Source organism: Heterodontus francisci, unplaced genomic scaffold (assembly GCF_036365525.1).
Source record: "Heterodontus francisci isolate sHetFra1 unplaced genomic scaffold, sHetFra1.hap1 HAP1_SCAFFOLD_705, whole genome shotgun sequence".
In the NCBI taxonomy this organism is placed as follows: Eukaryota; Metazoa; Chordata; class Chondrichthyes; order Heterodontiformes; family Heterodontidae; genus Heterodontus; species Heterodontus francisci.
The window spans coordinates 117,978-142,287 of record NW_027142242.1 but is presented as its reverse complement, the minus strand read 5'-3'; the positions used below and the strand labels follow the sequence as shown (position 1 = coordinate 142,287).

At 47.3% G+C, this 24,310-nt stretch overlaps 1 protein-coding gene across 2 annotated transcripts in view; it reads right to left on the bottom strand.

Moving 5' to 3' along the window:
• adcy3a (adenylate cyclase 3a) overlaps window positions 1-24,310 on the bottom strand; it is a 147,836-nt gene that overhangs the window by 101,649 nt on the left and 21,877 nt on the right. For both annotated transcript variants that reach the window (XM_068028425.1, XM_068028423.1), the window contains exons 6-7: window positions 23,061-23,219; window positions 18,422-18,587 (exon numbers count right to left, since the gene is read on the bottom strand). In XM_068028425.1, coding sequence (XP_067884526.1) covers window positions 18,422-18,587; window positions 23,061-23,219 — 325 coding nt within the window. The remainder of the gene's footprint in view (window positions 1-18,421; window positions 18,588-23,060; window positions 23,220-24,310) is intronic.

Here is a 24,310-nt window from a genome sequence, read left to right as displayed (position 1 = left end):
TCTGGTTGCAACTACAACCATACAAATCGAGAAGAGACGAAATACAATGTTGCCATTTGACTTTGAAACTGGCTGGCAGAGACACTGTTCTGACACATGAAGGAAAGAGGAGAGCTCTCTCTCAGTCTATTTAAACCCTATTTATTACACTCTCTCAAAATTCTAAAGAAGCTTCAAGCCAGATTAATTTCTTAAAGAAATAACAAATTCTTGATCTACTGTGTTCATCGCTGGAAAGAAGAGTTTGATGCTTCAAATGCTGAACTGAACTGCTGAATTTCTATAAATAAAAGCAAAATACAAAGGTTCTCATATGAAATATGAAATACTCAGCAGGTCTGGCAGCATCAGTGGAGGGAGAAGCAGAGTTAACGGTTTAGGTCGGTGACCTTTCATCAGGACTTGAACAGAACCTGAATTCCTATCTCTGAAAGGATCCTCGCCTCATCAGGCCTTGGAAGACTGCAAGTGAACTTGGAATCAGAGGACTGTCTGTCAGGAAGTGTAATCTGCAAAGACTTTATTGTTATTTCTATTTTTTCGGGCAGCTAATTAAACACCAAACTACCATTAGTTTGGGCATATGTTTGCGAATGCAGGAGTTAGATTCTTTAAATAAGTTATAAGGTCTTTCGATATTGGTTTATCTTAGTAGTGTTTAAGATTTTAGTTTTATTTAATAAGCAGTTAATTTGTTGATATCTAAAGATAGCTGGTTTGGTTTGCCTCATTCGGGGGTGACAAGATTGTTTCAATTCGGCTGCTGCTTTCTTTGATTTGGAAAGCTTAAGGATGTGTATGACGCGACCTGTGGAGTAACGGGACTGAATTGACAGTGTGTTGATCCCACCGCAATGAGAATCATATATTTTGATTGGGGGCTTTGTCCTGAGCAGTGGTACCATAACATATTAATTGTGGGCTCATCCGCAGTCAAATCAGATTTTAATTAGGCGGCTTGTGTCTGGGATCAGAATCAGACTAGTTTGGAGGGCTCGCATTTGGGATCATATTATTTGCTTGTTTCTGGGATAACATACAAATTGGGGTCTTGCGTCTGGCAGCATATTAATTGCTCTCACGTCTGGGATCATATCAATTGGAAACTCGATTGTTGGGATCTAAATCTAACACCAATTACAAAGAAATAAAAGGAACCAGGTCTCTTGTATAATAAGGTACAGTCTATACTTTAGCAATAGCATTAGCAGTTGCAACAGAGTTTTGGGGAAAGCAGAATGGTTCCCTGAATGACTTGATAACTTTAGCTAAGAATAAATTAAAAGGTTTGGCAGCAAAATTGGGGTTAGAATTGAAAACAGGTGCCAAAAAAGCAAAGATAATTGGCATAATAGCCCAACATCTGGAATTAGAAGGAGAAAAAGATGAGAGACAAGAAGGTCATAAGTCACAGAGTGATGCAGTAGAATTGGCTAGGATTCAGTGAGAAATGAAAAAACTTTAATTGGAAAAAGAGGAAAGGGAGAAAGAGAGAATTTTGGATATAAAGTGAAAGAGAAGAGAGGGAATTTAAGTTAAAAGAGATGGAACTAAGACGAAAGGTTAGTCTTGAATCCAGGGAAAATTCGGGTCAGGAAGATTCTGAATTTAGATCAGGCCCCAGCGAAAAGTTGTTTAAATTTATGCAGGCTCTTCCTACGTTTGAGGAAAAGGGCGTAGAGGAAATTTTCATATCTTTTGAAAAAATAGCCAAACAGATGAAATGGCCAAAAGAAAGCTGCACACTGCTTATGCAAAGCAATAATATAATAAAAGCAAAATACTGCAGATGCTGGAAATCTGAAATAAAAACAAGAAATGCTGGAAATACTCAGCAGGTCAGGCAGCATCTGTGGAGAGAGAAGCAAAGTTAACGTTTCAGGTCAGTGACCCTTCATCAAATGAAGGCTTCTGCAGATTATGAGATGGCAAAAAAGGCTATTCTTGCTGCGTATGAGTTAGTCCCTGAAGCTTACCGTCAGAAGTTTTGGAACTTAGAGATTGGCTGTACAGACGTATGTAGAATTTGAGAGGGTGAAGCAAATTACTTTTGACCATTGGATATGGGCATTAAAGATAGAAACCAGATATGAGAACCTTCGAGAACTAATTCTCTGAGAAGAGTTTAAAAACTCCATTCTTTCAGTAGTGAGGACTCATATAGGTAACCTGAAAGTTTTGAAAGCTAGGCAAGCAGCAGAAATTGCTGATGATTTTGAGCTTGTGAATGAGCCAACCTCTTTTGTCTGTCACCCCCATAAACCCAAGAGGATAGAAAGTGGAAAAGGAAGGCAAGTAGTTGGGGACAAGAAGGAACAGCTGGGAATGCCCCAGGATCACCTCCTCAGGTCAGAAAGGAAGGTGTTGAGGGTAGAAGTGAGGTTCACAAGACAAAGTGTTATCATTGCAACAAAACGGGTCATCTTCGATCAGAGTGCTGGAAATTGCGAGGTAAATCCATAGGACTTATTGGGGTACACAAAGCGAGTGAAGAGGAAAAGACTCTGACTGAGAGTATAGCAGACCAGGCTATAGCTTTAATGACTCCATGTAAAACCAGATACTAAAACTAAAAGGAGTGTAGAGCTTAAGAATAAAATACCCAAGAGTTATAATGAATTTTTGTCAAAGGGGAGAGTAACTCCAAATCCTGTAAGTGAGGCAGGAAAACCGATTATTATACTCAGGGATACAGGAGCAACCCTAAACGCTCTTGAAAGATATGAGGTTTCCACCAGAGAGCGCCTTCAACGCTAACATTTTAGTTGATGGAATTGGCGGGAAGTGTACACCCATAACTTTGTATAAAGTATGCCCAGAGAGTGACTTAATATCTGGGATAGTAACTATAGGAGTTGTCCACAGTTTAAACATAGAAACATAGAAAATAGGAGCAGGAGTAGGCCATTCGGCCCTTCGAGCCCGCTCCGCCATTCATTATGATCATGGCTGATCATCCAACTCAATAACCTGTTCCCGCTTTCGCCCCATATCCTTTGATCCCTTTACACCCAAGAGCTATATCTAACTCCTTCTTGAAAACATACAATGTTTTGGCGTCAACTGCTTTCTGTGGTAGTGAATTCCACAGGCTCACCACTCTCTGGGTGAAGAAATTTCTCCTCATCTCAGTCCTGAAAGGTTTACCCCATATCCTTAAACTATGACGCCTGGTTCTGGACTCCCCCACCATAGGGTAGATGCAGGAAGGATGTTCCCAGTCAAGTTCTGTTAGAATTTTATAGGTTTCTATGAGATCCCCCCTCACTCTTCTCAACTCCAGCGAATATAATCCTAACCGACTCACTCTCTCCTCATACATCAGTCCCGCCATCCCAGGAATCAGTCTGGTAAACCTTCGCTGCACTCCCTCTATAGCAAGAACATCCTTCCTCAGATAAGGAGATCAAAACTGCACACAATATTCCAGGTGTGGCCTCACCAAAGCCCTGTATAATTGCAGCAAAACATCCCTGCTCCTGTACTCAAATCCTCTCGCTATGAAGGCCAACATACCATTTGCCGTTTTTACCGCCTGTTGCACCTGCATGCTTACCTTCAGCGACTGGTGTATGAGAACATCCAGGTCTCGCTGCATATCCCCCTCTCTCAGTTTATAGCCGTTCAGATAATAATCTGCCTTCCTGTTTTTGCTACCAAAGTGTATAACCTCACATTTATCCACATTATACTGCATCTTCCATGCATTTGCCCACTCACTCAACTTGTCCAAATCACCCTGAAGCCTCTCTGCATCCTCCTCACAACTCACCCTCCCACCCAGTTTTGTGTCATCTGCAAATTTGGAAATATTACATTTAGTTCCCTCATCTTTGCCAGTAAAGGGAATTGATCTACTCCGAGGAAATGATTTGGCTGGATCAAAAGTATCAATTTCTCCTATAATTGCAGAGGAACCAAGTGAAATTAAGGAAACGGAGCAATTAGAGGAACAAGTTCATACAATTACAGGAACAATCATACCTTACAATGTCCCAGACACTGCCATCACCATCCCCGGGTATGTCCAGTCCCACCAGCAGAACAGACCCACCAGAGGTGGTGGCACAGTGGTATACAGTCGGGAGAGAGTTGCCTTAGGAGTCCTCAACATCGACTCCGGACCCCATGCAGTCTCATGGTATCAGGTCAAACATGGGCTAGGAAATCTCCCGCTGATTACCACCTACCGCCCTCCCTCAGTTGATGTGTCAGTACTCCTCCATGTTGAACACCACTTGGAAGAAGCACTGAGGGTGCCAAGGGCGTAGAATGTACTCTGGGTGGGGGACTTCAATGTCTATCACCATGAGTGGCACTACTGACCGAGCTGGCTGAGTCCTAAAGGACATAGCTGCTAGACTGGGTCTGCAGCAGGTGGTGAGGGAACCAACAAGAGGGAACAACATCCTTGACCTCGTCCTCACCAATCTACCTGTCGCAGATGCATCTGTCCATGACAGTATTAGTAGGAGTGACCACCGCACAGTCCTTGTGGAGACAAACTCCTGCCTTCACATTGAGGATACCCTCCATCGTGTTCTGTGGCACTACCACCGTGCTAAATGAGATAGATGTCGAACAGATCTAGCAATACAAAACTCGGCATCCATGATGCGCTGTGGGCCATCAGCAGCAGCAGAATTGTACTCAACCACAATCTGTAACCTCATGGCCCGGCATATCCCCCACTCTACCATTACCATCAAGCCAGGAGACCAACCCTGGTTCAACGAAGAGTGTAGGAGGGCTTGCCAGGAGCAACACCAGGCATACCTCAAAATGAGGTATTAACCTGGTGATGGACTACTTGCGTGCCATACAGCATAAGCAGCATGCAATAGACAGAGCTAAGCAATCCCATAACCAACCGATCAGTTATAAGCTCTGCAGTCCTGCTACATCCAGCCGTGAATGGTGGTGGACAATTGAACAACTAACTGGAGGAGGTGGCTCCAAAATATCCCCATCCACAATGATAGGGGAGCCCAGCACATCAGTGCAAAAGATACGGTTGAAGCATTTGCAACAATCTTCAGCCAGAAGTGCCAAGTTGATGATCCATCTCGGCCTACTCCTGAAGTCCCCAGCATCATCGATGCGACATCAGCCAATTCGATTCACTCCGCGTGATATCAAGAAACGACTGAAGGCACTGGATACTGCAAAGGCTATGGGCCCTGACAATATTCCAGCAATAGTACTGAAGACCTGTGCTCCAGAACTTGCCACGCCCCTAGCCAAGCTGTTCCAGTACAGCTACAACACTGGCATCTACCCTGCAATGTGGACAATTGCCCAGGTATGTCCTGTACACAAAAAGCAGGACAAGTCCAACCCAGCCAATTACCGCCCCATCAGTCTACTCTCAATCATCAATAAAGTGATGGAAGGTGTCATCAACAGTGCCATCAAGCAGCACTTGCTTAGCAATAACCTGCTCAGTGAAGCTCAGTTTGGATTCTGCCAGGGCCACTCAGCTCCTGACCTTATTACAGCCTTGGTTCAAACATGGACAAAAGAGCTGAACTCAAGAGGTGAAGTGAGAGTGACTGCCCTTGACATCAAGGCAGTATTTGACTGAGCATGGCATCAAGGAGCCCTGGTAAAACTGAAGTCAACTGGAATCAGGGGGAAAACTCTCCACTGGTTGGAGTCATACCTAGCGCAAAGGAAGCTGGTTGTGGTTTTTGGAGGTCAATCATCTCAGCTCCAGGACATCACTGCAGGAGTTCCTCAGGGTAGTGTCCTCAGCCCAACCATCTTCAGCTGCTTCCTCAATGATCTTCCTTCAATCATAAGGTCAGAAGTGGGGATGTTCGCTGATGATTGCACAATGTTCAGCACCATTCACGACTCCTCAGAAACTGAAGCAGCCCGTGTAGAAATGCAGCAAGACCTGGACAATATCCAGGCTTGGGCTGACAAGAAGTATTCATTTAAGACCTCGCCCATTTCCCGTGGCTCCACACATAGATTACCACACTGATCCTTAAGGGGACCTACTCTCTCCCTAGCTACCCTTTTACTCTTAATATACATATAGAATCTTTTAGGATTCTCCTTTATCTTATCTGCCAGGGAAATCTCATGGCCCCTTTTCGCCCTCCTAATTTCCTTCTTAATTGTACTGCTACACCCCATATACTGCTCGAGGGACTCGCTTGATCCCAGCTGCCTATACCTGACATATGCCTCCTTCTTTGTCCTGACCAGACCCTCAATATCCCTTGTCAACCAAGGTTCCCTAAACTTGCCAGCCTTGCCCTTCCATCTGACAGGAACATGCCGGCCCTGAACTCTTCTTATCTCACTTTTAAAAGCCTCCCATTTGCCAGACGTCCCTTTGCCTGTAAACAGCCTCTCCCAATCAACTTTTGAGAGTTCCTGTCTGATGCCATCGAAATTAGCCTTCCCCCAATTTAGGACTTCAACTTGAGGACCAGTCCTATCCTTTTCCATAACTAACTTGAAGCTAATAAGAGTTATGGTCACTGGTGCCGAAGTGCTCCCCCACTGACACATCAACCACCTGCCCAGCCTCATTTCCTCAGAGGAGGTCGAGTGTAGCCCTTTCTCTGGTAGGGCCATCCACATACTGCTTCAGAAAACTATCCTAGACACACTTAACAAATTCTTCCCCATCTGATTCCTTAGCACTAAGGCAGTCCCAGTCAATATTAGGGAAGTTAAAATCACCTACTATTACAACCATATAATTCCTACACCTATCTGTGATTTCCCTACATATATGTTCCTCCAATTCCCTCTGACTGTTGGGGGGCCTATAGTATAATCCCATCAAAGTGAACACCCCTTATTTCTAAGTTCTACCCATACGGCCTCGCTGGACGTTCCCCCCGGGATATCCTCTCTAAGTACTGTCGTGATGCCCTCCCTAATCAATAGTGCAATTCCCCCTCCTCTCTTGGATCTTGGATTGTATCACCTTAGCAGTCGCTGGAATGCTCCTCTTACACACAATACCTGGTCATCAAGGTCCATTGTGGGTTGAATATGTCAGGGAATGGTCCTTTGTCCTTCCAAGCATTATCTGTTAATATGCAAATGTCTTTTCCAGCCACAGTTGATCTGTTTAACCAGTCCTTTATTCACTCCAGTAACAGTTTACAATCAATGTTCATGACAAAATTAATGTTTCTCATTCTTGGCAGGTGGGGCCCTAGCTTGACAATATGCTAAAGCAATATTACTGCAGGGAGGAGGATAAGCCAGTACAGGTATGTCAGATAATCGGGACTGTTGAGAAGGAAAAGGATAGTGAGGATGAGGCAGAAGCAGGCCTAGACAATTCTCAGATTGTACCTCCAACCATCAGATTAGCGAATACAAAATGGCGAGGAAAATTAAACAATATGCTTTTGCGCTTAGAGGTAAAACAACATGAAGACCTAACCAGGCTTTTCACAACATTTAAAAGAGTTTATAGGGATAAGCCAGGATATGCAACTTTAGCCACACATGATGTGGGTATAGGGGGAACCATTCCCTTTAAACAACCTCCTTGCCACTTGAATCCAGACAGACAGGCCCAAGTGAAAGCACAGGAACAACGCATGCTGAAGGGCAGCTTAGTTGAACCTAGTCAGGACAGCTGGCGTTCTCAGGTGGTCTTGATGCCTAAACCTGATGGGACGGCTCAAACTTGCATAGACCAAAAAGTAACTGCAGTAAAGAAGGCAGACTCCAAACCAAATTCTCATTTAAAGGACTGTATGGAAAGAATGGGCAACACCATGGTCTTAAAGAGACAAATGTATTGGAGGGATACACTGTCAAATTCCTTTGACATCCCAAGATAAGGAAAAGTCAGCTTTGGTTACACCAGACAGGGTTCTCCAGTGTCAAGTGATGCCACACAGGTTAAGGGGTACTTGAGAAACTTCTCAGAGAATAGTGAACCCAGTAGTGGTCAGTGCTCCTAGCTGTGCAGTTCACCTGGCTGAGGTGATGGACAATAGGGACACTTGGAAGGAAAACGTGAAACAACTGGGAGACTATGTTTGGAAATTTGAAATGAACTAATTGGGACGTTTGTAAAATTTAAAGCTGAAAATGGTCTGGTGGAACGTGTTGCTGTAGTCTTACCATTTTAGCAAATTGTATATCTATACATCGGGGAAAAAAAATTAGTGTTTTTCAATTTCAATTTTTTACATTGTAATGAAATGCTTTTTGGGAATGGCGTTTCATTTCGCCAGGCGCAGAGGTGTCACAATCCTGTTTTTTTTTCTCCTCAGGAAATAAGTGGTGCGCTTTTAAGGCTGTAAAAGATTAGTACTTCTTTAAGGCAACAAGCTCCAGAGACTGAATGAAAGTGCATTCTGGTTGCTTAACTACAACCATACAAATCGAGAAGAGACGAAATACAATGTTGCCATTTGACTTTGAAACTGGCTGGCAGAGACACTGTTCTGACACATGAAGGAAAGAGGAGAGCTCTCTCTCAGTCTATTTAAACCCTATTTATTACACTCTCTCGAAATTCTAAAGAAGCTTCAAGCCAGATTAATTTCTTAAAGAAATAACAAATTCTTGATCTACTGTGTTCATAGAGTCATAGAGAGATACCGCACCGAAACAAGCCCTACGGCACACCAGGTCCGTGCCGACTATCAACCACCCATTCATACTAATCCTACATTAATCCCATTTTCCCTCTCACATCCCCACCTTCCCTCAATTCTCCTACCACCTACCTACACTAGGGACAATTTTTACAATGGACAATTTACCTATCAACCCGCAAGTCTGTGGCATGTGGGAGGAAACCGGAGCACCCAGAGGAAACCCACGTGGTCACAGGGAGAACTTGCAAACTCCGCACAGGCAGTACCCAGAACCGAAACCGGGTCGCTGGAGCTGTGAGGCTGCAGTGCTAACCACCACGCCACTGTGTCACTGGAAAGAAGAGTTAGATGCTTCAAATGCTGAACTGAACCGTTGAATTCCTATCTCTGAAAGGATCCACGCCTTATCAGGCCTTGGAAGACTGCAAGTGAACTTGGAATCAGAGGACTGTCTGTCAGGAAGTGTAATCTGCAAAGACTTTATAGTTATTTCTATTTTTTCGGGCAGCTAATTAAACACCAAACTACCATTAGTTTGGGTATAAGTTTGCGAATGCGGGAGATAGATCCTTGAAATAAGTTATAAGGTCTTTCGATATTGGTTTATCTTAGTAGTATTTAAGATTTTAGTTTTTTTAATAAGCAGTTAATTTGTTGATATCTAAAGGTAGCTGGTTTGGTTTGCCTCATTCGGGGGTGACAAGATTGTTTCAATTCAGCTGCTGCTTTCTTTGATTTAGGAAAGCTTAAAGATATGTATGACGCGACCTGTGGAGTCACAGTGCGTTGCTCCCACCGCAATCAGAATCATATATTTTGATTGGGGGCTTTGTCCTGAGCAGTCGTACCATAATACAGTGAAAGAACAGCAATATAATTTCAAGTCAGGATGGTGTGTGAGTTGGACGGGAACTTGCAGGTGGTGGTGTTCCCACATATCTGCTGCCCTTGTCCTTCTAGGTGGAAGAGGTCGCAGGTTTGAGCGGTGCTGTCAAAGGAGGTGTGGTGAGTTGCTGCAGTACATCTTGTATATGGTACACACTGTTGCCACTGTGCACCGGTGGTGGAGGGAGTGAATTTTAAGGTGGTGGATGGGGTGCCAATCAAGTGGGCTGCTATGTCCTGGATGCTGTTGAGCTTTCTGAAAGCTGTTGCAGCCACTGTGCAATCATCAACGAGCAGCCCCAATCTGATATTATGATGGAGGGAAGGTCATAAATGAAGCAGCTGAAGATGGTTCGGTCTAGGACACTATCCTGAGGAACTCCTGCAGTGATGTCTGATGCCCTCCAACAACCACAGCCATCTTCCTTTGTGCTGGGTATGACTCAAAACAACAGAGTTTCCTCCTGATTCCCACTGACTCCAGTTTTACTAGGGTTCCTTGATGCCATACTCAGTCAAATGCTGCCTTGATGTCAAGGGCAGTCACTCTCACCTCACCTCTTGAGTTCAGCTCTTTTGCCCATGTTTGGACTCAAGGCTGTAATGAGATCTGGAGCTGAGTGGCTCTTGCAAAACCCAAACTGAGCATCAGCGAGCAGGTTATTGCTGTGTAAATGCTACTTGATAGCACTGTCGATGACACCTTCCATCACTTTGTTGACGATGGAGAGTAGACTGCTGGGACGGTAATTGGCCGGATTGGATTTGTCCTGCTTTTTGTGGACAGGACATACCTGGGCAATTTTCCACATTGTCGGGTGGATGCCCATGTTGTAGCTGTATTGCTCAGGGTACAAGTCTTCAGTACTACTGCCGGGATGTTGTCTGGGCTTGTAGCCTTTGCTGTATCCAACATCCTGGGGATGTTGACCAGAAACTGAACTGGAGTAGCCATATAAATATTGTGGCTACAAAAACAGGTCAGAAGCTGGGAATTCTGTGGTGAGTAACCCACCTCCTGACTCCCCAAAGCCTGCCCACCATCGACAAGGCACAAGTCAGGAGTGTGATCGAATACTCTCCACTTACCTGGATGAAGCAGCTCCGACAACACTCAAGAAGCTCGACACCATCCAGGACAAAGCAGCCTGCTTGACTGGCACCCCATTCACAACCTTAAACATTCACTCCCTCCACCACTGGCGCACAATGGCAACAGTGTGTTCCATTGAAAAGATGTACTGCAGCAACTCACCAAGCCTCCTTCAACTGCACCTCTCAAACCCGTGACCTCTACCACCTAGAAGGACAAGGGCAGCAGATGTATGGGAACACCACCACCTGCAAGCTCCCCTCCAAGTCACACACCATCCTGACTTGGAACTATATCGCCATTCCTTCACTGTCGCTGGGTCAAAAACCTGGAACTCCCTCCCTAACAGCACTGTGGGTGTACCTACCTCACATGGACTGCAGCGGTTCAAGAAGGCAGCTCACCACCACCTTCTCAAGGGCAATTAGGGATAGGCAACAAATGCTGGCTTGGCCAGTGACACCCACATACCATGAAAGAATAAAAAACATAGAGAGAGAGAGATTGCTGGTTAAATCAGGGAGAGAGAGAGAGATCACCGGTTCAATCAGGGAGCGAAATAGATCATTGGCTAAATCAGGGAGAGAGCGAGAGAGAGAGAGAGATCACCGGTTCAATAAGGGAGCGAAAGAGATCGCTGGGTAAATCAGAGAAACAGAGTGACCGAGATCATCCCACTATTTAAGAAGGGAGGGAGAGAGAAAACAGGGAACTACAGACCTGTTAGCCTTACATCAGTAGTAGGGAAAATGTGAGAATCTATTCTAAAGGATGTGATAAATGGACACTTGGATAATAATGATCTGATTGGGCACGGTCAACATGGATTTATGAATGGGAAATCATGTTTGACGAACCTGTTGGAGTTTTTTGAAGAAGTTAATAACAGAATTGATAAAGGGGAGTCAGTGGACGTAGTATACTTGGATTTTCAGAAGGCTTGTGATAAAGTCCCCCACAGAAGGTTAGTTAGCACAATTAAAGCACATAGGGACAGATGTTTGATTACTCTAGGTCAAGTCGGCATAAGGAGGGAGGAAGTGTTAGGTATTCTAAAAGGCATTAAGGTGGACAAGTCCCCAGGTCCGGATGGGATCTATCCCAGGTTACTGTGGGAAGCGAGAGAGGAAATAGTTGGGGCCTTAACAGATATCTTTGCAGCATCCTTAAACACGGGTGAGGTCCCGGAGGACTGGAGAATTGCTAATGTTGTCCCCTTGTTTAAGAAGGGTTGCAGGGAAAATCCAGGTAATTATAGACCGGTGAGCCTGACGTCAGTGGTAGGGAAGCTGCTGGAGAAGATACTGAGGGATAGGATCTATTCCCATTTGGAAGAAAATGGGCTTATCAGTGATAGGCAACATGGTTTTGTGCAGGGAAGGTCATGTCTTACCAACTTAATAGAATTCTTTGAGGAAGTGACAAAGTTGATTGATGAGGGAAGGGCTGTAGATGTCATATACATGGACTTCAGTAAGGCGTTTGATAAGGTTCCCCATGGTAGGCTGGTGGAGAAAGTGAAGTCGCATGGGGTCCAGGGTGTACTAGCTAGATGGATAAAGAACTGGCTGAGCAACAGGAGACAGAGAGTAGTAGTGGAAGGGAGTTTCTCAAAATGGAGACGTGTGACCAGTGGTGTTCCACAGGGATCCGTGCTGGGACCACTGTTGTTTGTGATATACATAAATGATTTGGAGGAAAGTATAGGTGGTCTGATTAGCAAGTTTGCAGACGACACTAAGATTGGTGGAGTAGCAGATAGTGAAGGGGACTGTCAGAGAATACAGCAGAATATAGATAGATTGGAGAGTTGGGCAGAGAAATGGCAGATGGAGTTCAATCAGGGCAAATGCGAGGTGATGCATTTTGGAAGATCCAATTCAAGAGTGAACTATACAGTAAATGGAAAAGTCCTGGGGAAAATTGATGTACAGAGAGATTTGGGTGTTCAGGTCCATTGTTCCCTGAAGGTGGCAACGCAGGTCAATAGAGTGGTCAAGAAGGCATACGGCATGCTTTCCTTCGTAGGACGGGGTATTGAGTACAAGGGTTGGCAGGTCATGTTACAGTTGTATAAGACTTTGGTTTGGCCACATTTGGAATACTGCGTGCAGTTCTGGTCGCCACATTACCAAAAGGATGTAGATGCTTTGGAGAGGGTGCAGAGAAGGTTCACCAGGATGTTGCCTGGTATGGAGGGCGCTAGCTATGAAGAGAGGTTGAGTAGATTAGGATTATTTTCATTAGAAAGACGGAGGTTGAGGGGGGACCTGATTGAGGTGTACAAAATCATGAGAGGTATAGACAGGGTGGATAGCAAGAAGCTTTTTCCCAGAGTGGGGGATTCAATTACTAGGGGTCACGAGTTCAAAGTGAGAGGGGAAAAGTTTAGGGGTGATATGCGTGGAAAGTTCTTTACGCAGAGGGTGGTGGGCACCTGGAACGCGTTGCCAGCGGAGGTGGTAGACGCGGGCACGATAGCGTCTTTTAAGATGTATCTAGACAGATACATGAATGGGCAGGAAGCAAAGAGATACAGACCCTTAGAAAATAGGCGACATGTTTAGATAGACGATCTGGATCGGCGCAGGCTTGGAGGGCCGAAGGGCCTGTTCCTGTGCTGTAATTTTCTTTGTTCTAGGATAGCAGGTAATATACTGGCATGGATTAAGGATTGATTAACAGGCAGAAAACAGAGAGTAGGTATAAATTGGTCATTCTTGCATTGGCAGGCTGTGACTAGAGGGGAACCGCAAGAATCAGTACTTGGGCCCCAGCTGTTCACAATATATATCAATGATTTGGATGTGCGGACCAAATGTAGTATTTCCAAGTTCACGGATGACACAAAACTAGGTGGAAATGTGTGTTGTGAGGAAGATGCAAAGCAGCTTCAAGGGGATTTGGAAAGACTTAGTGAGTGGGCAAGAACGTGGCAGATGGAATATAATGTGGGAAAATATGAGGTTATCCACATTGCTAGGAAGAACAGATGTGCAGAGTATTTCTTAAATGGTAAGAGATTAGAAAGTGTAGATGTACAAAGGGACTTGGGTGTCCTCATCAATAAGTCACTGAAAGCTAACATGCAGGTGCAGCAAGCAATTAGGAATGCGAACGGTATGTTAGCCTTTATCGCAAGAGGATTTGAGTACAGGAGTAGAGTCCTGCTTTAGGTCGGGAAAAAGAACTCGACCCGAACCCGACCAAACCACAGCGGACCCGAGCCCGACCCTGCCCAAGTCCCTCCAATTTTGCCGCGAGCCCGACCCGACCCAAACCCACCACTACTCGACCCGACCCGACCCGAGCCGACCATCCCTTTACTTACCTACCTGACACCGAATCTGCAAGAAGCTGCAGCGCATGTGCGATGATGTCATAATGACGTAACTCGCTGACTGCGCAGACTCAGTTTTGTCCCGGACTCCCAGCTCAGGTAAGTTTTTTATTTTTAATACTTACCAGCAGAGCACTTACCGTGTGTGTCTGGCCTGACCCCACCCGACTCGACCTGTACTCGGCCGACCCGAGCCGAGCCCAAAAGTCGGCCACGGAAGATGGGCCCAACCCGACACATGCCGTCAGGTCCCGTCAGGTTCGGGTCAGGTAGCAGGCCTCTATACAGGAGTAGTGAAGTCTTGCTTCAATTGTATAGAACCTTGGTTAGACCACACCTGGAGGAGTGTGTGTAGTTTTGATCCCCTTACCTTAGGAAGGATATTATTGCCATAGAGGGAGTGCAATGAAGGTTCCCCAGACTTGTTCCCGGGATGGTGGGACTGTCGTATGAAATGAGATTGGGGAAACTGGGCCTGTATTCTATAGAGTTTCGAAGAATGAGAGGTGATCTCATTGAAACCTACAAAATACTTAAAGGGATGGACAGGGTAGATGCAGCTAAGATGTTCACCTGGTTGGGGAGTCTCGAACCAGGGGACACAATTTCAAAATAAGGGAGAAGCCACTTAGGACAGAGATGAGGAGAAATGTCTTTACTCAGAGGGTTGTGAATCCTTGGAATTCTCTACCTCAGAGGGCTGTGGAAGCTCAGTCATTGTATATGTTTAAAGCAGAGATTGACAGATTTCTAAATAGAAATATCATAAAGGGATGTGGGGATAGTGCGGGAAAAAGCATTGAAGTGGATGATCAGACATGATTGTATTGAATGGCGGGGCAGACTCGATGGCTGCATCACAGAGTCATAGAGTTATACAGCACAGGAAGAGGCCCTTTGGCCCACCGTGTCCACACCAGCCATAAAGCCTATCTATTCTAATCTCACTTTCCAGCACTTGGCCCGTTGCCCTGTATGCTACGGCGTTTCAAGTACCTATCCAGTCTCCCTTCGTAGCTGAAATGCTCCAGCCCAGGCAAAATCCTGGTGAATCTCCTCTGCACCCTCTCCAGTGTAATCACATCCTTCCTATAGTGTGGTGACCAGAACTGTACACAGTACTCCAGCTGTGGCCTCACTAACGTTTTATACATCTTCATCATAACCTCCCTGCTCATATTCTATGCCTTGGCTAATAAAGGTATGTATTCCATATGCCTTCTTAACCACCTTATCTACCTGTGCTGCTGCCTTCAGTGATCTATGGACAAGTACACCAAGATCCCTCTGACCCTCTGTACTTCCTAGGGTCCTACCATCCATTGTATATTCCCTTGCCTTGTTAGTCCTCCCAAAATGCATCACCTCACAATTCTCAGGATTAAAATCCATTTGCCACTGCTCCGCCCATCTTACCAGCCCATCTATATTGTTCTGTAATCTAAGGCTTGCCTCCTCACTATTTACAACACCACCAATTTTTGTGTCATCTGCAAACTTACTGATCATACCTCCTAGATTCACGTCTAAATCATTAATGTACACAACAAACAGCAAGGGTCCCAGCACCGATCCCTGCGGTACACCACTGGTCACAGGCTTCCAATCGCAGAAACAACCCTTGACCGTTACCCTCTGCCTCCTGCCACTAAGCCAATTTTGGATCCAATTTGCCAAATTGCCTTGGATCCCATGGACTCTTACCTTCTTAACCAATCTCCCATGCAGGACCTTATCAAAAGCCTTACTGAAGTCCATGTAGACTACATCAACTGCTTTACCCTCATCTACACATCTAGTCACCTCCTCAAAAAATTCACTCAAATTTGTTAAACATGATCTCCCCCTGACAAAGCCATGCTGACTATCCCTGATTAATTCTTGCCTCTATAGTAAATGGCAGAACCCTGAGGAGTATTGACAGGCAGAGAGATCTGGGCGTACAGGTCCACAGGTTACTGAAAGTGGCAACGCAGGTGGATAAGGTAGTCAAGAAGGCATACGGCATGCTTGCCTTCATCGGTCGGGGCATAGAGTATAAAAATTGACAAGTCATGTTGCAGCTGTACAGAACCTTAGTTAGGCCACACTTAGAATATTGCGTGCAATTCTGGTCGCCACACTACCAGAAAGACGTGGAGGCTTTGGAGAGGGTACAGAGGAGGTTTACCAGGATGTTGCCTGGTCTGGAGGGTATTAGCTATGAGGAGAGGTTGGATAAACTCAGATTGTTTTGACTGGAACGACGGAGGTGGAGGGGCAACATGATAGAGGTTTACAAAGTTATGAGCGGCATGGACAGAGTGGATAGTGAGAAGCTTTTTCCCAGGGTGGAAGAGTCAGTTACAAGGGGGCATAGGTTTAAGATGCGAGGGGTAAAGTTTAGAGGGGATGTGCGAGGCAAGTTCTTTACACAGAGGGTGGTGAGTGCCTGGAACTTGCTGCCGGGGGAGGTGGTGGAAGCAGGTACAATAGCGACGTTTAAGAGGCATCTTGACAAATACATGAATAGGATGGGAATAGAGGGATACGGACCCCGGAAGTGCAGAAGGTTTTAGTTTAGGCAGGCATCAAAGATCGGTGCAGGCTTGGAGGGCCGAATGGCCTGTTCCTGTGCTGTACTGTTCTTTGTTCTCCAAGTGGAGATTAATCCTGTCCCTCAACAGTTTCCCTACCACTGATGTTAGACTCACTGGCCTGTAATTACCTGGTTTATCCCTACTATCCTTCTTGAATAATGGTACCACATTCGCTGTCCTCCAGTCCTCTGGCACTTCTCCTGTGGCCAGAGAGGATTTGAAAATTTGTGTCAGAGCCCCTGCTATCTCCTCCCTTGCCTCACATAACAGCCTGGGATACATCTCATCTGGGTCTGGGGATTTATCCACTTTTAAGCCCTCTAAAACAGCTAATACTTCCTCCCTTTCAATGCTAATATGTTCAAGTATAAGACAATCCCCCCTGCCTGATCTCTACACCTACATCATCCTTCTCCATAGTGAACACAGATGAAAAGTAATCATTTAAAACCTCACCTATGTCCTCTGGCTCCACACACAGATTGTCAGTTTGGTCCCTAATGGGCCCTACTCTTTCCCTGGTTATCCTCTTGCCCTTAATATACTTATAAAAACCCTTGGGATTTTCCTTTATTTTGCCCGCCAGTGTTTTTTCATGCCCCTCTTCGCTCTCCTCATTAAGTACCCCCCTACACTTTCTATACTCCTCCAGGACTTCTGCTGTTTTTAGCCCTCTGAATCTGCCATAAGCCTCCTTTTTTTCCTTATCCAATCCTCTATATCCCTTGACATCCTGGATTCCCTGGACTTACTGGTCCTACCCTTCACCTTTACGGGAACATGTTGGCTCTGAGCTCCCACTATTTCCTTTTTGAATGACTCCCACTGGTCTGATGTAGACTTTCCTACAAGTAGCTGCTCCCAGATCCTGTTTTATCATATTGAAATCGGCCTTCCCCCAATTCAGTATCTTTATTTCTGGTCCATCTTTGTCCTTTTCCATAATTACCTTAAATCTTAGAGTTATGGTCACTATCCCTGAAATGCTCCCCCACTGACACTTCTACCACTTTTTCGGCTTCATTCCCTCGGATTAGGTCTAGTACTGCCCCTTCTATTGTAGGACTTTCTACGTACTGGCTCAAAAAGCTCTCCTGGATGCACTTTAAGAATTCCGCCCCCTTTAAGCCTTTTGCGTTAAGACTATCCCAGTTAATACTGGGGAAGTTAGAATCCCCTACAATTATTACCCTATTATTTTTACAGCTCTCTGAGATTTGCCTACATTTCTGCTCCTCTATTTCTCCCTGACTGTTTAGAGGTCTGTAGTACACTCCCAGCAAAGTGATTACCCCCTTTTTTGTCTACCCATGTGGCCTCATTTGAAAACTTTCTAAGATATCATCCCTCCTTCCTGCAGTAATTGACTCCCTGATCAATAGTGCAATATCACCTCCTCTTTTACAATGCCCCCGTCACGCCTGAAGATTCTATACCCTGGAATATTGAGCTGCCAGTCCTGCCCTTCTGGCCTACTCCAGCTCCTATGTTCCTATCACTGGTTAGATCAGGAACAGAGATGACCAAAATTGCGGGAGCGAAAGAGATCACTGGTTAAATATGGGGGAGTGAATGAGAGAGAGCGCCGGTTAAATCAGAGAGAGTGAGAGAGATCGCCGGTTAAATCAGAGAGAGTGAGAGAGATCGCCAGTTAAATCAGAGAAAATTAGAGAGATTGCCAGTTAAATCGGACACAGCGAGAGAGATCGCAGGTTGAATCAGAGATAGAGATCGCTGGTTCAATTAGAGAGAGAGGGCATGGTCAGTTAAACCAGGGAGAGAGAGCTCACAGTAAAATAAGGGAGAGAGAGAGAGAGAGAAAGTGAGATTTCTAGTTAAATCAGGGAGAGATCACCGGTTCAATTAAGATGCTGAGTCCTCGGACCTCTCACCCCGTTCCCCCGGCTCTCTGGTCCCCGACCCCAGTACTGACCACTCCGTTGATCCCATTCTTGACGGCTGTTGATTTTGGCACCACCACCAGGTATGTCTTGATCCCCTTCTCCCGCAAATACTCATTCCTCTTTTCCCCTTCTCCTGGTTCAAGCTCAAACTCTCCATTCAGGCAGTTGCAGGTGCTCTGGGAGATGTGGACTCTCCTGTGGGCAGAGGATACAATCAGCTCATTTCCCTTTAACCATATGGCCCTCGCTGGTACCTGGACATGGTCACTCTTACTCCATGTGCTGCAACTGGGCTGGAGGATATGGCCTGGGCCAGAAAAAACATGATCTGAGCTGCTGCTTCTGTGTGGGCCATGAGCCAGCACAGGGGGAAATCAGTGTGGTTCAGGAGGTGGCACTCACACTCCTAAATCAGGAGGTGGAAGGAAGAGAGGAACTCGGTGAAATTACAATCACCAAGGAAATGGTACTGACCAAACTAATGGAGCTGTGGGATGACAAGTCCCCAGGTCCTGATGGGCTTCATCCTAGGGTCTTAAAAGAGGTGGCTAATGAGGTAGTAGATGCATTGGTGTTAATTTTTCAAATTCATTAGATTCTGAAAAGCTTCCATCAGACTGGAAAGTAGCAAATATAACCTCTCTATTCAAGAAGGGGGGCTGTGCAGAAAATATGCCAGTTAGCTTGACGTCTGTCGTGGTGAAGGTGTTAGAATCGATCATTAAACGGCTATAGCTGGGCACAGAAAAACTCAAAGTATTCGGGAACAGTCAGCATGGTTCTGTGAAAGGGGAATCATGTTTAGCCAATTTATAGGAGTTCTTTGAAGGAGTAACATGCACTGTGGATAAAGCTGAGCCTGTTGACGTACTGTACTTGGATTTCCAGAAGACATTTGACAAGGTACCACATAAAAGGTTATTGCGCAAAGGAGGAGCTCATGGTGTAGGGGTAACATATTAGCGTGGATCGAAGATTGGCTGGCTGGCAGAAAACAGAGAGTATGCATAAATGGGTCTTTTTCTGATTGACAGGATGTGATGAGCGGAGTCCCACAGGGGTCTGTGCTGGGGCCTCAACTTTTTACAATTTATATCAATGACTTAGATGAGGGGAGCGATGGCATGGTAGCTAAATTTGCAGTTGACAGAACAATGGGTTAGAAAATATGTTGTGAAGAGGACATAAGGAGGTTGCAGACCGATATAAATAGGTTGAGTGAGTGGGTAAAAATCTGGCAGATGGAGTATAATGTGGGAAAATGTGAAGTTGTTCATTTTGGCAGGAAGAATAAAAAAGCAGAGTATTACATAAACGGAGGACGACTGCAGAATTCCGAAGTGCAGAGGGATCTAGGTGTTCGAGTGCATGAGTCACAAAAGGTTAGTATGCAGGTACAGCAGGTAATAAAGAAGGTTAATGAAATGCTATCCTTTATTACGAGAGGAATTTAAAATAAAAGTAAGGATGTTATGCTTCGGTTATCCAGGGCATTGGTGAGACCACATCTCGAATATGGTGCGCAGTTTTGGTCTCCTTATTTAAGGAAGGATGTAAATGCGTTGGAGGCAGTTCAGAGGAGGTTTACAAGATTGATACCTGGAATGAGTGGGTTGTCTTATGAGGAAAGGTTGGACAGACTGGGCTTGTTTTCACTGGAGTTTAAAAGAGTGAGGGGAGACTTGATTGACGTTTATAAGATCCTGAACGGTCTTCACGAGTTGGATGTTGAAAGGATGTTTCCCCGTATAGGTGAGTCCAGAACTAGGGGGCACTGTTTTGAAATTAGGGGTCACCCTTTTAGGACAGAATGAGGAGAAATTTTTTCTCTCAGAGGGTTGTGTGACTTTGGAAGGTGGTGGAGGCGGAGTCACTGAATATTTTTAAGGCGGAGGTAGATAGATTCTTGTTAGGCAAGGGAATCAAAGATTATCCGGGATAGATGGGAGTGTGGAATTCGATACAGAAACAGATCAGCCATGATCTTATTAAATGGCAGAGCAGGCTCGATGGGTTGAATGGCCGACTTCTACTACTAATTTGTATGGTATGCATTGTCACAGGTCATGGCTTCAAGTTCCACTCCAGAGACTTCAGCACATAATCCAAGCAGACACTCCAGGGTCAGTACTGAGGGAGTGCTGCACTGTGGGAGGGTCAGTACTGAGACAGCGATGCACTGTGGGAGGGTCAGTACTGAGGGAGCAATGCACTGTCGGAGGGTCAGTACTGAGGGAGCGATGCACTGTGGGAGGGTCAGTACTGAGGGAGCAATGCACTGTGGGAGGGTCAGCAATGAGGGAGTGTTGCACTGTGGGAGGGTCAGGACTGAGGGAGTGCTGCACTGTCAGAGGGTCAATACTGAGGGAGTGCCGCACTGTTGGAGGGTCAGTACTGAGACAGCGATGCACTGTGGGAGGGTCAGTACTGAGGGAGCAATGCACTGTGGGAGGTCAGTACTGAGGGAGCAATGCACTGTGGGAGGGTCAGTACTGAGGGAGCGATGCACTGTGGGAGGGTCAGTACTGAGGGAGTGCTGCACTGTTGGAGGGTCAGTACTGAGACAGCGATGCACTGTGGGAGGGTCAGTACTGAGGGAGCGATGCACTGTGGGAGGGTCAGTACTGAGGGAGCGATGCACTGTCGGACAGTCAGTACTGAGGGAGTGCTGTACTGTCAGAGGGTCAATACTGAGGGAGCAATGCACTGTCGGAGGGTCAGTACTGAGGGATCGATGCACTGTGGGAGGGTCAGTACTGAGGGAGCGATGCACTGTGGGAGGGTCAGTACTGAAGGAGTGCTGCACTGTCGGAGGGTCAGTCCTGAGGGAGCGATGCACCGTCGGAGGGTCAGTACTGAGGGAGCGATGCACTGTGGAAGGGTCAGTACTGAGGGAGCGATGCACTGTGGGAGGGTCAGTACTGAGGGAGCGATGCACTGTGGGAGGGTCAGTACTGAGGGAGTGATGCACTGTCGGGAGGTCAGAACTGAGGGAGCGATGCAGTGTGGGAGGGTCAGTACTGAGGGAGCGATGCACTGTCGGGAGGTCACTACTGAGGGAGCAATGCATGTGGGAGGGTCAGTACTGAGGGAGCGATGCACTGTTGGAGGGTCAGTACTGAGGGAGCGATGCACTGTGGGAGAGTCAGTACTGAGGGAGTGATGCACTGTCGGAGGGTCAGTACTGAGGGAGCGATGCACTGTCGGAGGGTCAGTACTGAGGGAGGGATGCACTGTCGGAGGGTCAGTACTGAGGGAGGGATGCACTGTCGGAGGGTCAGTACTGAGGGAGTGATGCACTGTCGGGGGGTCAGTACTGAGGGAGCAATGCACTGTGGGAGGTCAGTACTGAGGGAGCAATGCACTGTGGGAGGGTCAGTACTGAGGGAGCGATGCACTGTGGGAGGGTCAGTACTGAGGGAGTGCTGCACTGTCGGAGGGTCAGTACTGAGGGAGCGATCCACTGTGGGAGGGTCAGTACTGAGGGAGTGCTGCACTGTCGGAGGGTCAGTACTGAGGGAGCGATCCACTGTGGGAGGGTCAGTACTGAGGGAGTGCTGCACTGTCGGAGGGTCAGTACTGAGGGAGCGATGCACTGTGGGAGGGTCAGTACTGAGGGAGCGATGCACTGTCGGAGGGTCAGTACTGAGGGAGTGCTGCACTGTTGGAAGGTCAGTAGTGAGGGAGCGATGCACTGTCGGAGGGTCAGTACTGAGGGAGTGCTGCACTTTTGGAGGGTCAGTCCTGAGGGAGTGCTGCACTGTCGGAGGGTCAGTACTGAGGGAGTGCTGCACTGTCGGAGGGTCAGTACTGAGGGAGTGCTGCACTGTGGGAGGGTCAGTACTAAAGGAGCGATGCACTGTGGGAGGGTCCGTACTGAGGGAGCGATGCACTGTGAGAGGGTCATTACTGAGGGAGAGATGCACTGTCGGAGGGTCAGTACTGAGGGAGCGATGCACTGTGGGAGGGTCAGTACTGAGGGAGCGATGCACTGTCGGAGGGTCAGTACTGAGGGAGCGATGCACTGTCGGAGGGTCAGTACTGAGGGAGCGATGCACTGTCGGAGGGTCAGTACTGAGGGAGCGATGCACTGTCGGAGGGTCAGTACTGAGGGAGCGATTCACTTTCGGAGGGTCAGTACTGAGGGAGCGATTCACTTTCGGAGGGTCAGTACTGAGGGAGCGATTCACTTTCGGAGGGTCAGTACTGAGGGAGCGATTCACTTTCGGAGGGTCAGTACTGAGGGAGCGATGCACTGTCGGAGGTGCTGTGTTTCGCATGAACTATTTAACTGAGGCTCTTTCTATCCTCTTAGGTAGATGTAAAAGATCGCATGGCACGACTTGAAGAACAGGTTAGTTCTTCCCAATGTCCAGTCAATATCTAACCCTCAACCAACATCACTTAAAGCAGATTTACTGGTCATTATCACATTGCTGTTTTTGGGAGCTTGCTGTGTGCAAATTGACTGCTACCTTTCCTACATTACAACAGTGTCTACACTTCAAAAAGTACTGCATTGGCTGTTTGGACATCCTGAGGTGGTGTAAAACGAAAGGGAATTAGCTATTTCTCGTGTTCGTGTGTATTGCCGGTGAGATTTGGCCAGTCTATAAGCAGCATTTGCCTCGAGCTTGTGAAACTACAAATCAATCAAATAAAACCCACCCAGGGATGCCGCCAGCCTCCATCTTGTTTGCTAGCGTGACATCTGTGGACCAGACATCGTATTGCCAGTTCTTCTGCCCCAGGACTCCGCCTAGGACTGTGCCAGTGTGGATCCCAACCCGCATATTCACCTCCGTTTTAGTCTTTTCACGAACGTACCTACAACAGAAAAAAAACTGTCAGCGACAGGAAGATGGAAGTGTGACGAGACCACCCAACATGGCAGCCCAACAAGCACCCAGCACTTACACCCAGCTCCCTCACCCACACCCAGCTCCCTCACCCACACCCAGCACTTACACCCAGCTCCCTCACCCACACCCAGCACCTACACCCAGCTCCCTCACCCACACCCAGCACCTACACCCAGCTCCCTCACCCACACCCAGCACCTACACCCAGCTCCCTCACCCACACCCAGCACCTACACCCAGCTCCCTCACCCACACCCAGCACCTACACCCAGCTCCCTCACCCACACCCAGCTCCCTCACCCACACCCAGCACCTACACCCAGCTCCCTCACCCACACCCAGCTCCCTCACCCACACCCAGCACCTACACCCAGCTCCCTCACCCACACCCAGCACCTACACCCAGCTCCCTCACCCACACCCAGCACCTACACCCAGCTCCCTCACCCACACCCAGCTCCCTCACCCACACCCAGCACCTACACCCAGCTCCCTCACCCACACCCAGCTCCCTCACCCACACCCAGCACCTACACCCAGCTCCCTCACCCACACCCAGCACCTACACCCAGCTCCCTCACCCACACCCAGCACCTACACCCAGCTCCCTCACCCACACCCAGCACCTACACCCAGCTCCCTCACCCACACCCACCTCCCTCACCCACACCCAGCACCTACACCCAGCTCCCTCACCCACACCCAGCTCCCTCACCCACACCCAGCACCTACATCCAGCTCCCTCACCCACACCCAGCACCTACATCCAGCTCCCTCACCCACACCCAGCTCCCTCACCCACACCCAGCTCCCTCACCCACACCCAGCACCTACATCCAGCTCCCTCACCCACACCCAGCTCCCTCACCCACACCCAGCTCCCTCACCCACACCCAGCACCTACATCCAGCTCCCTCACCCACACCCAGCACCTACACCCAGCTCCCTCACCCACACCCAGCACCTACACCCAGCTCCCTCACCCACACCCAGCACCTACACCCAGCTCCCTCACCCACACCCAGCACCTACACCCAGCTCCCTCACCCACACCCA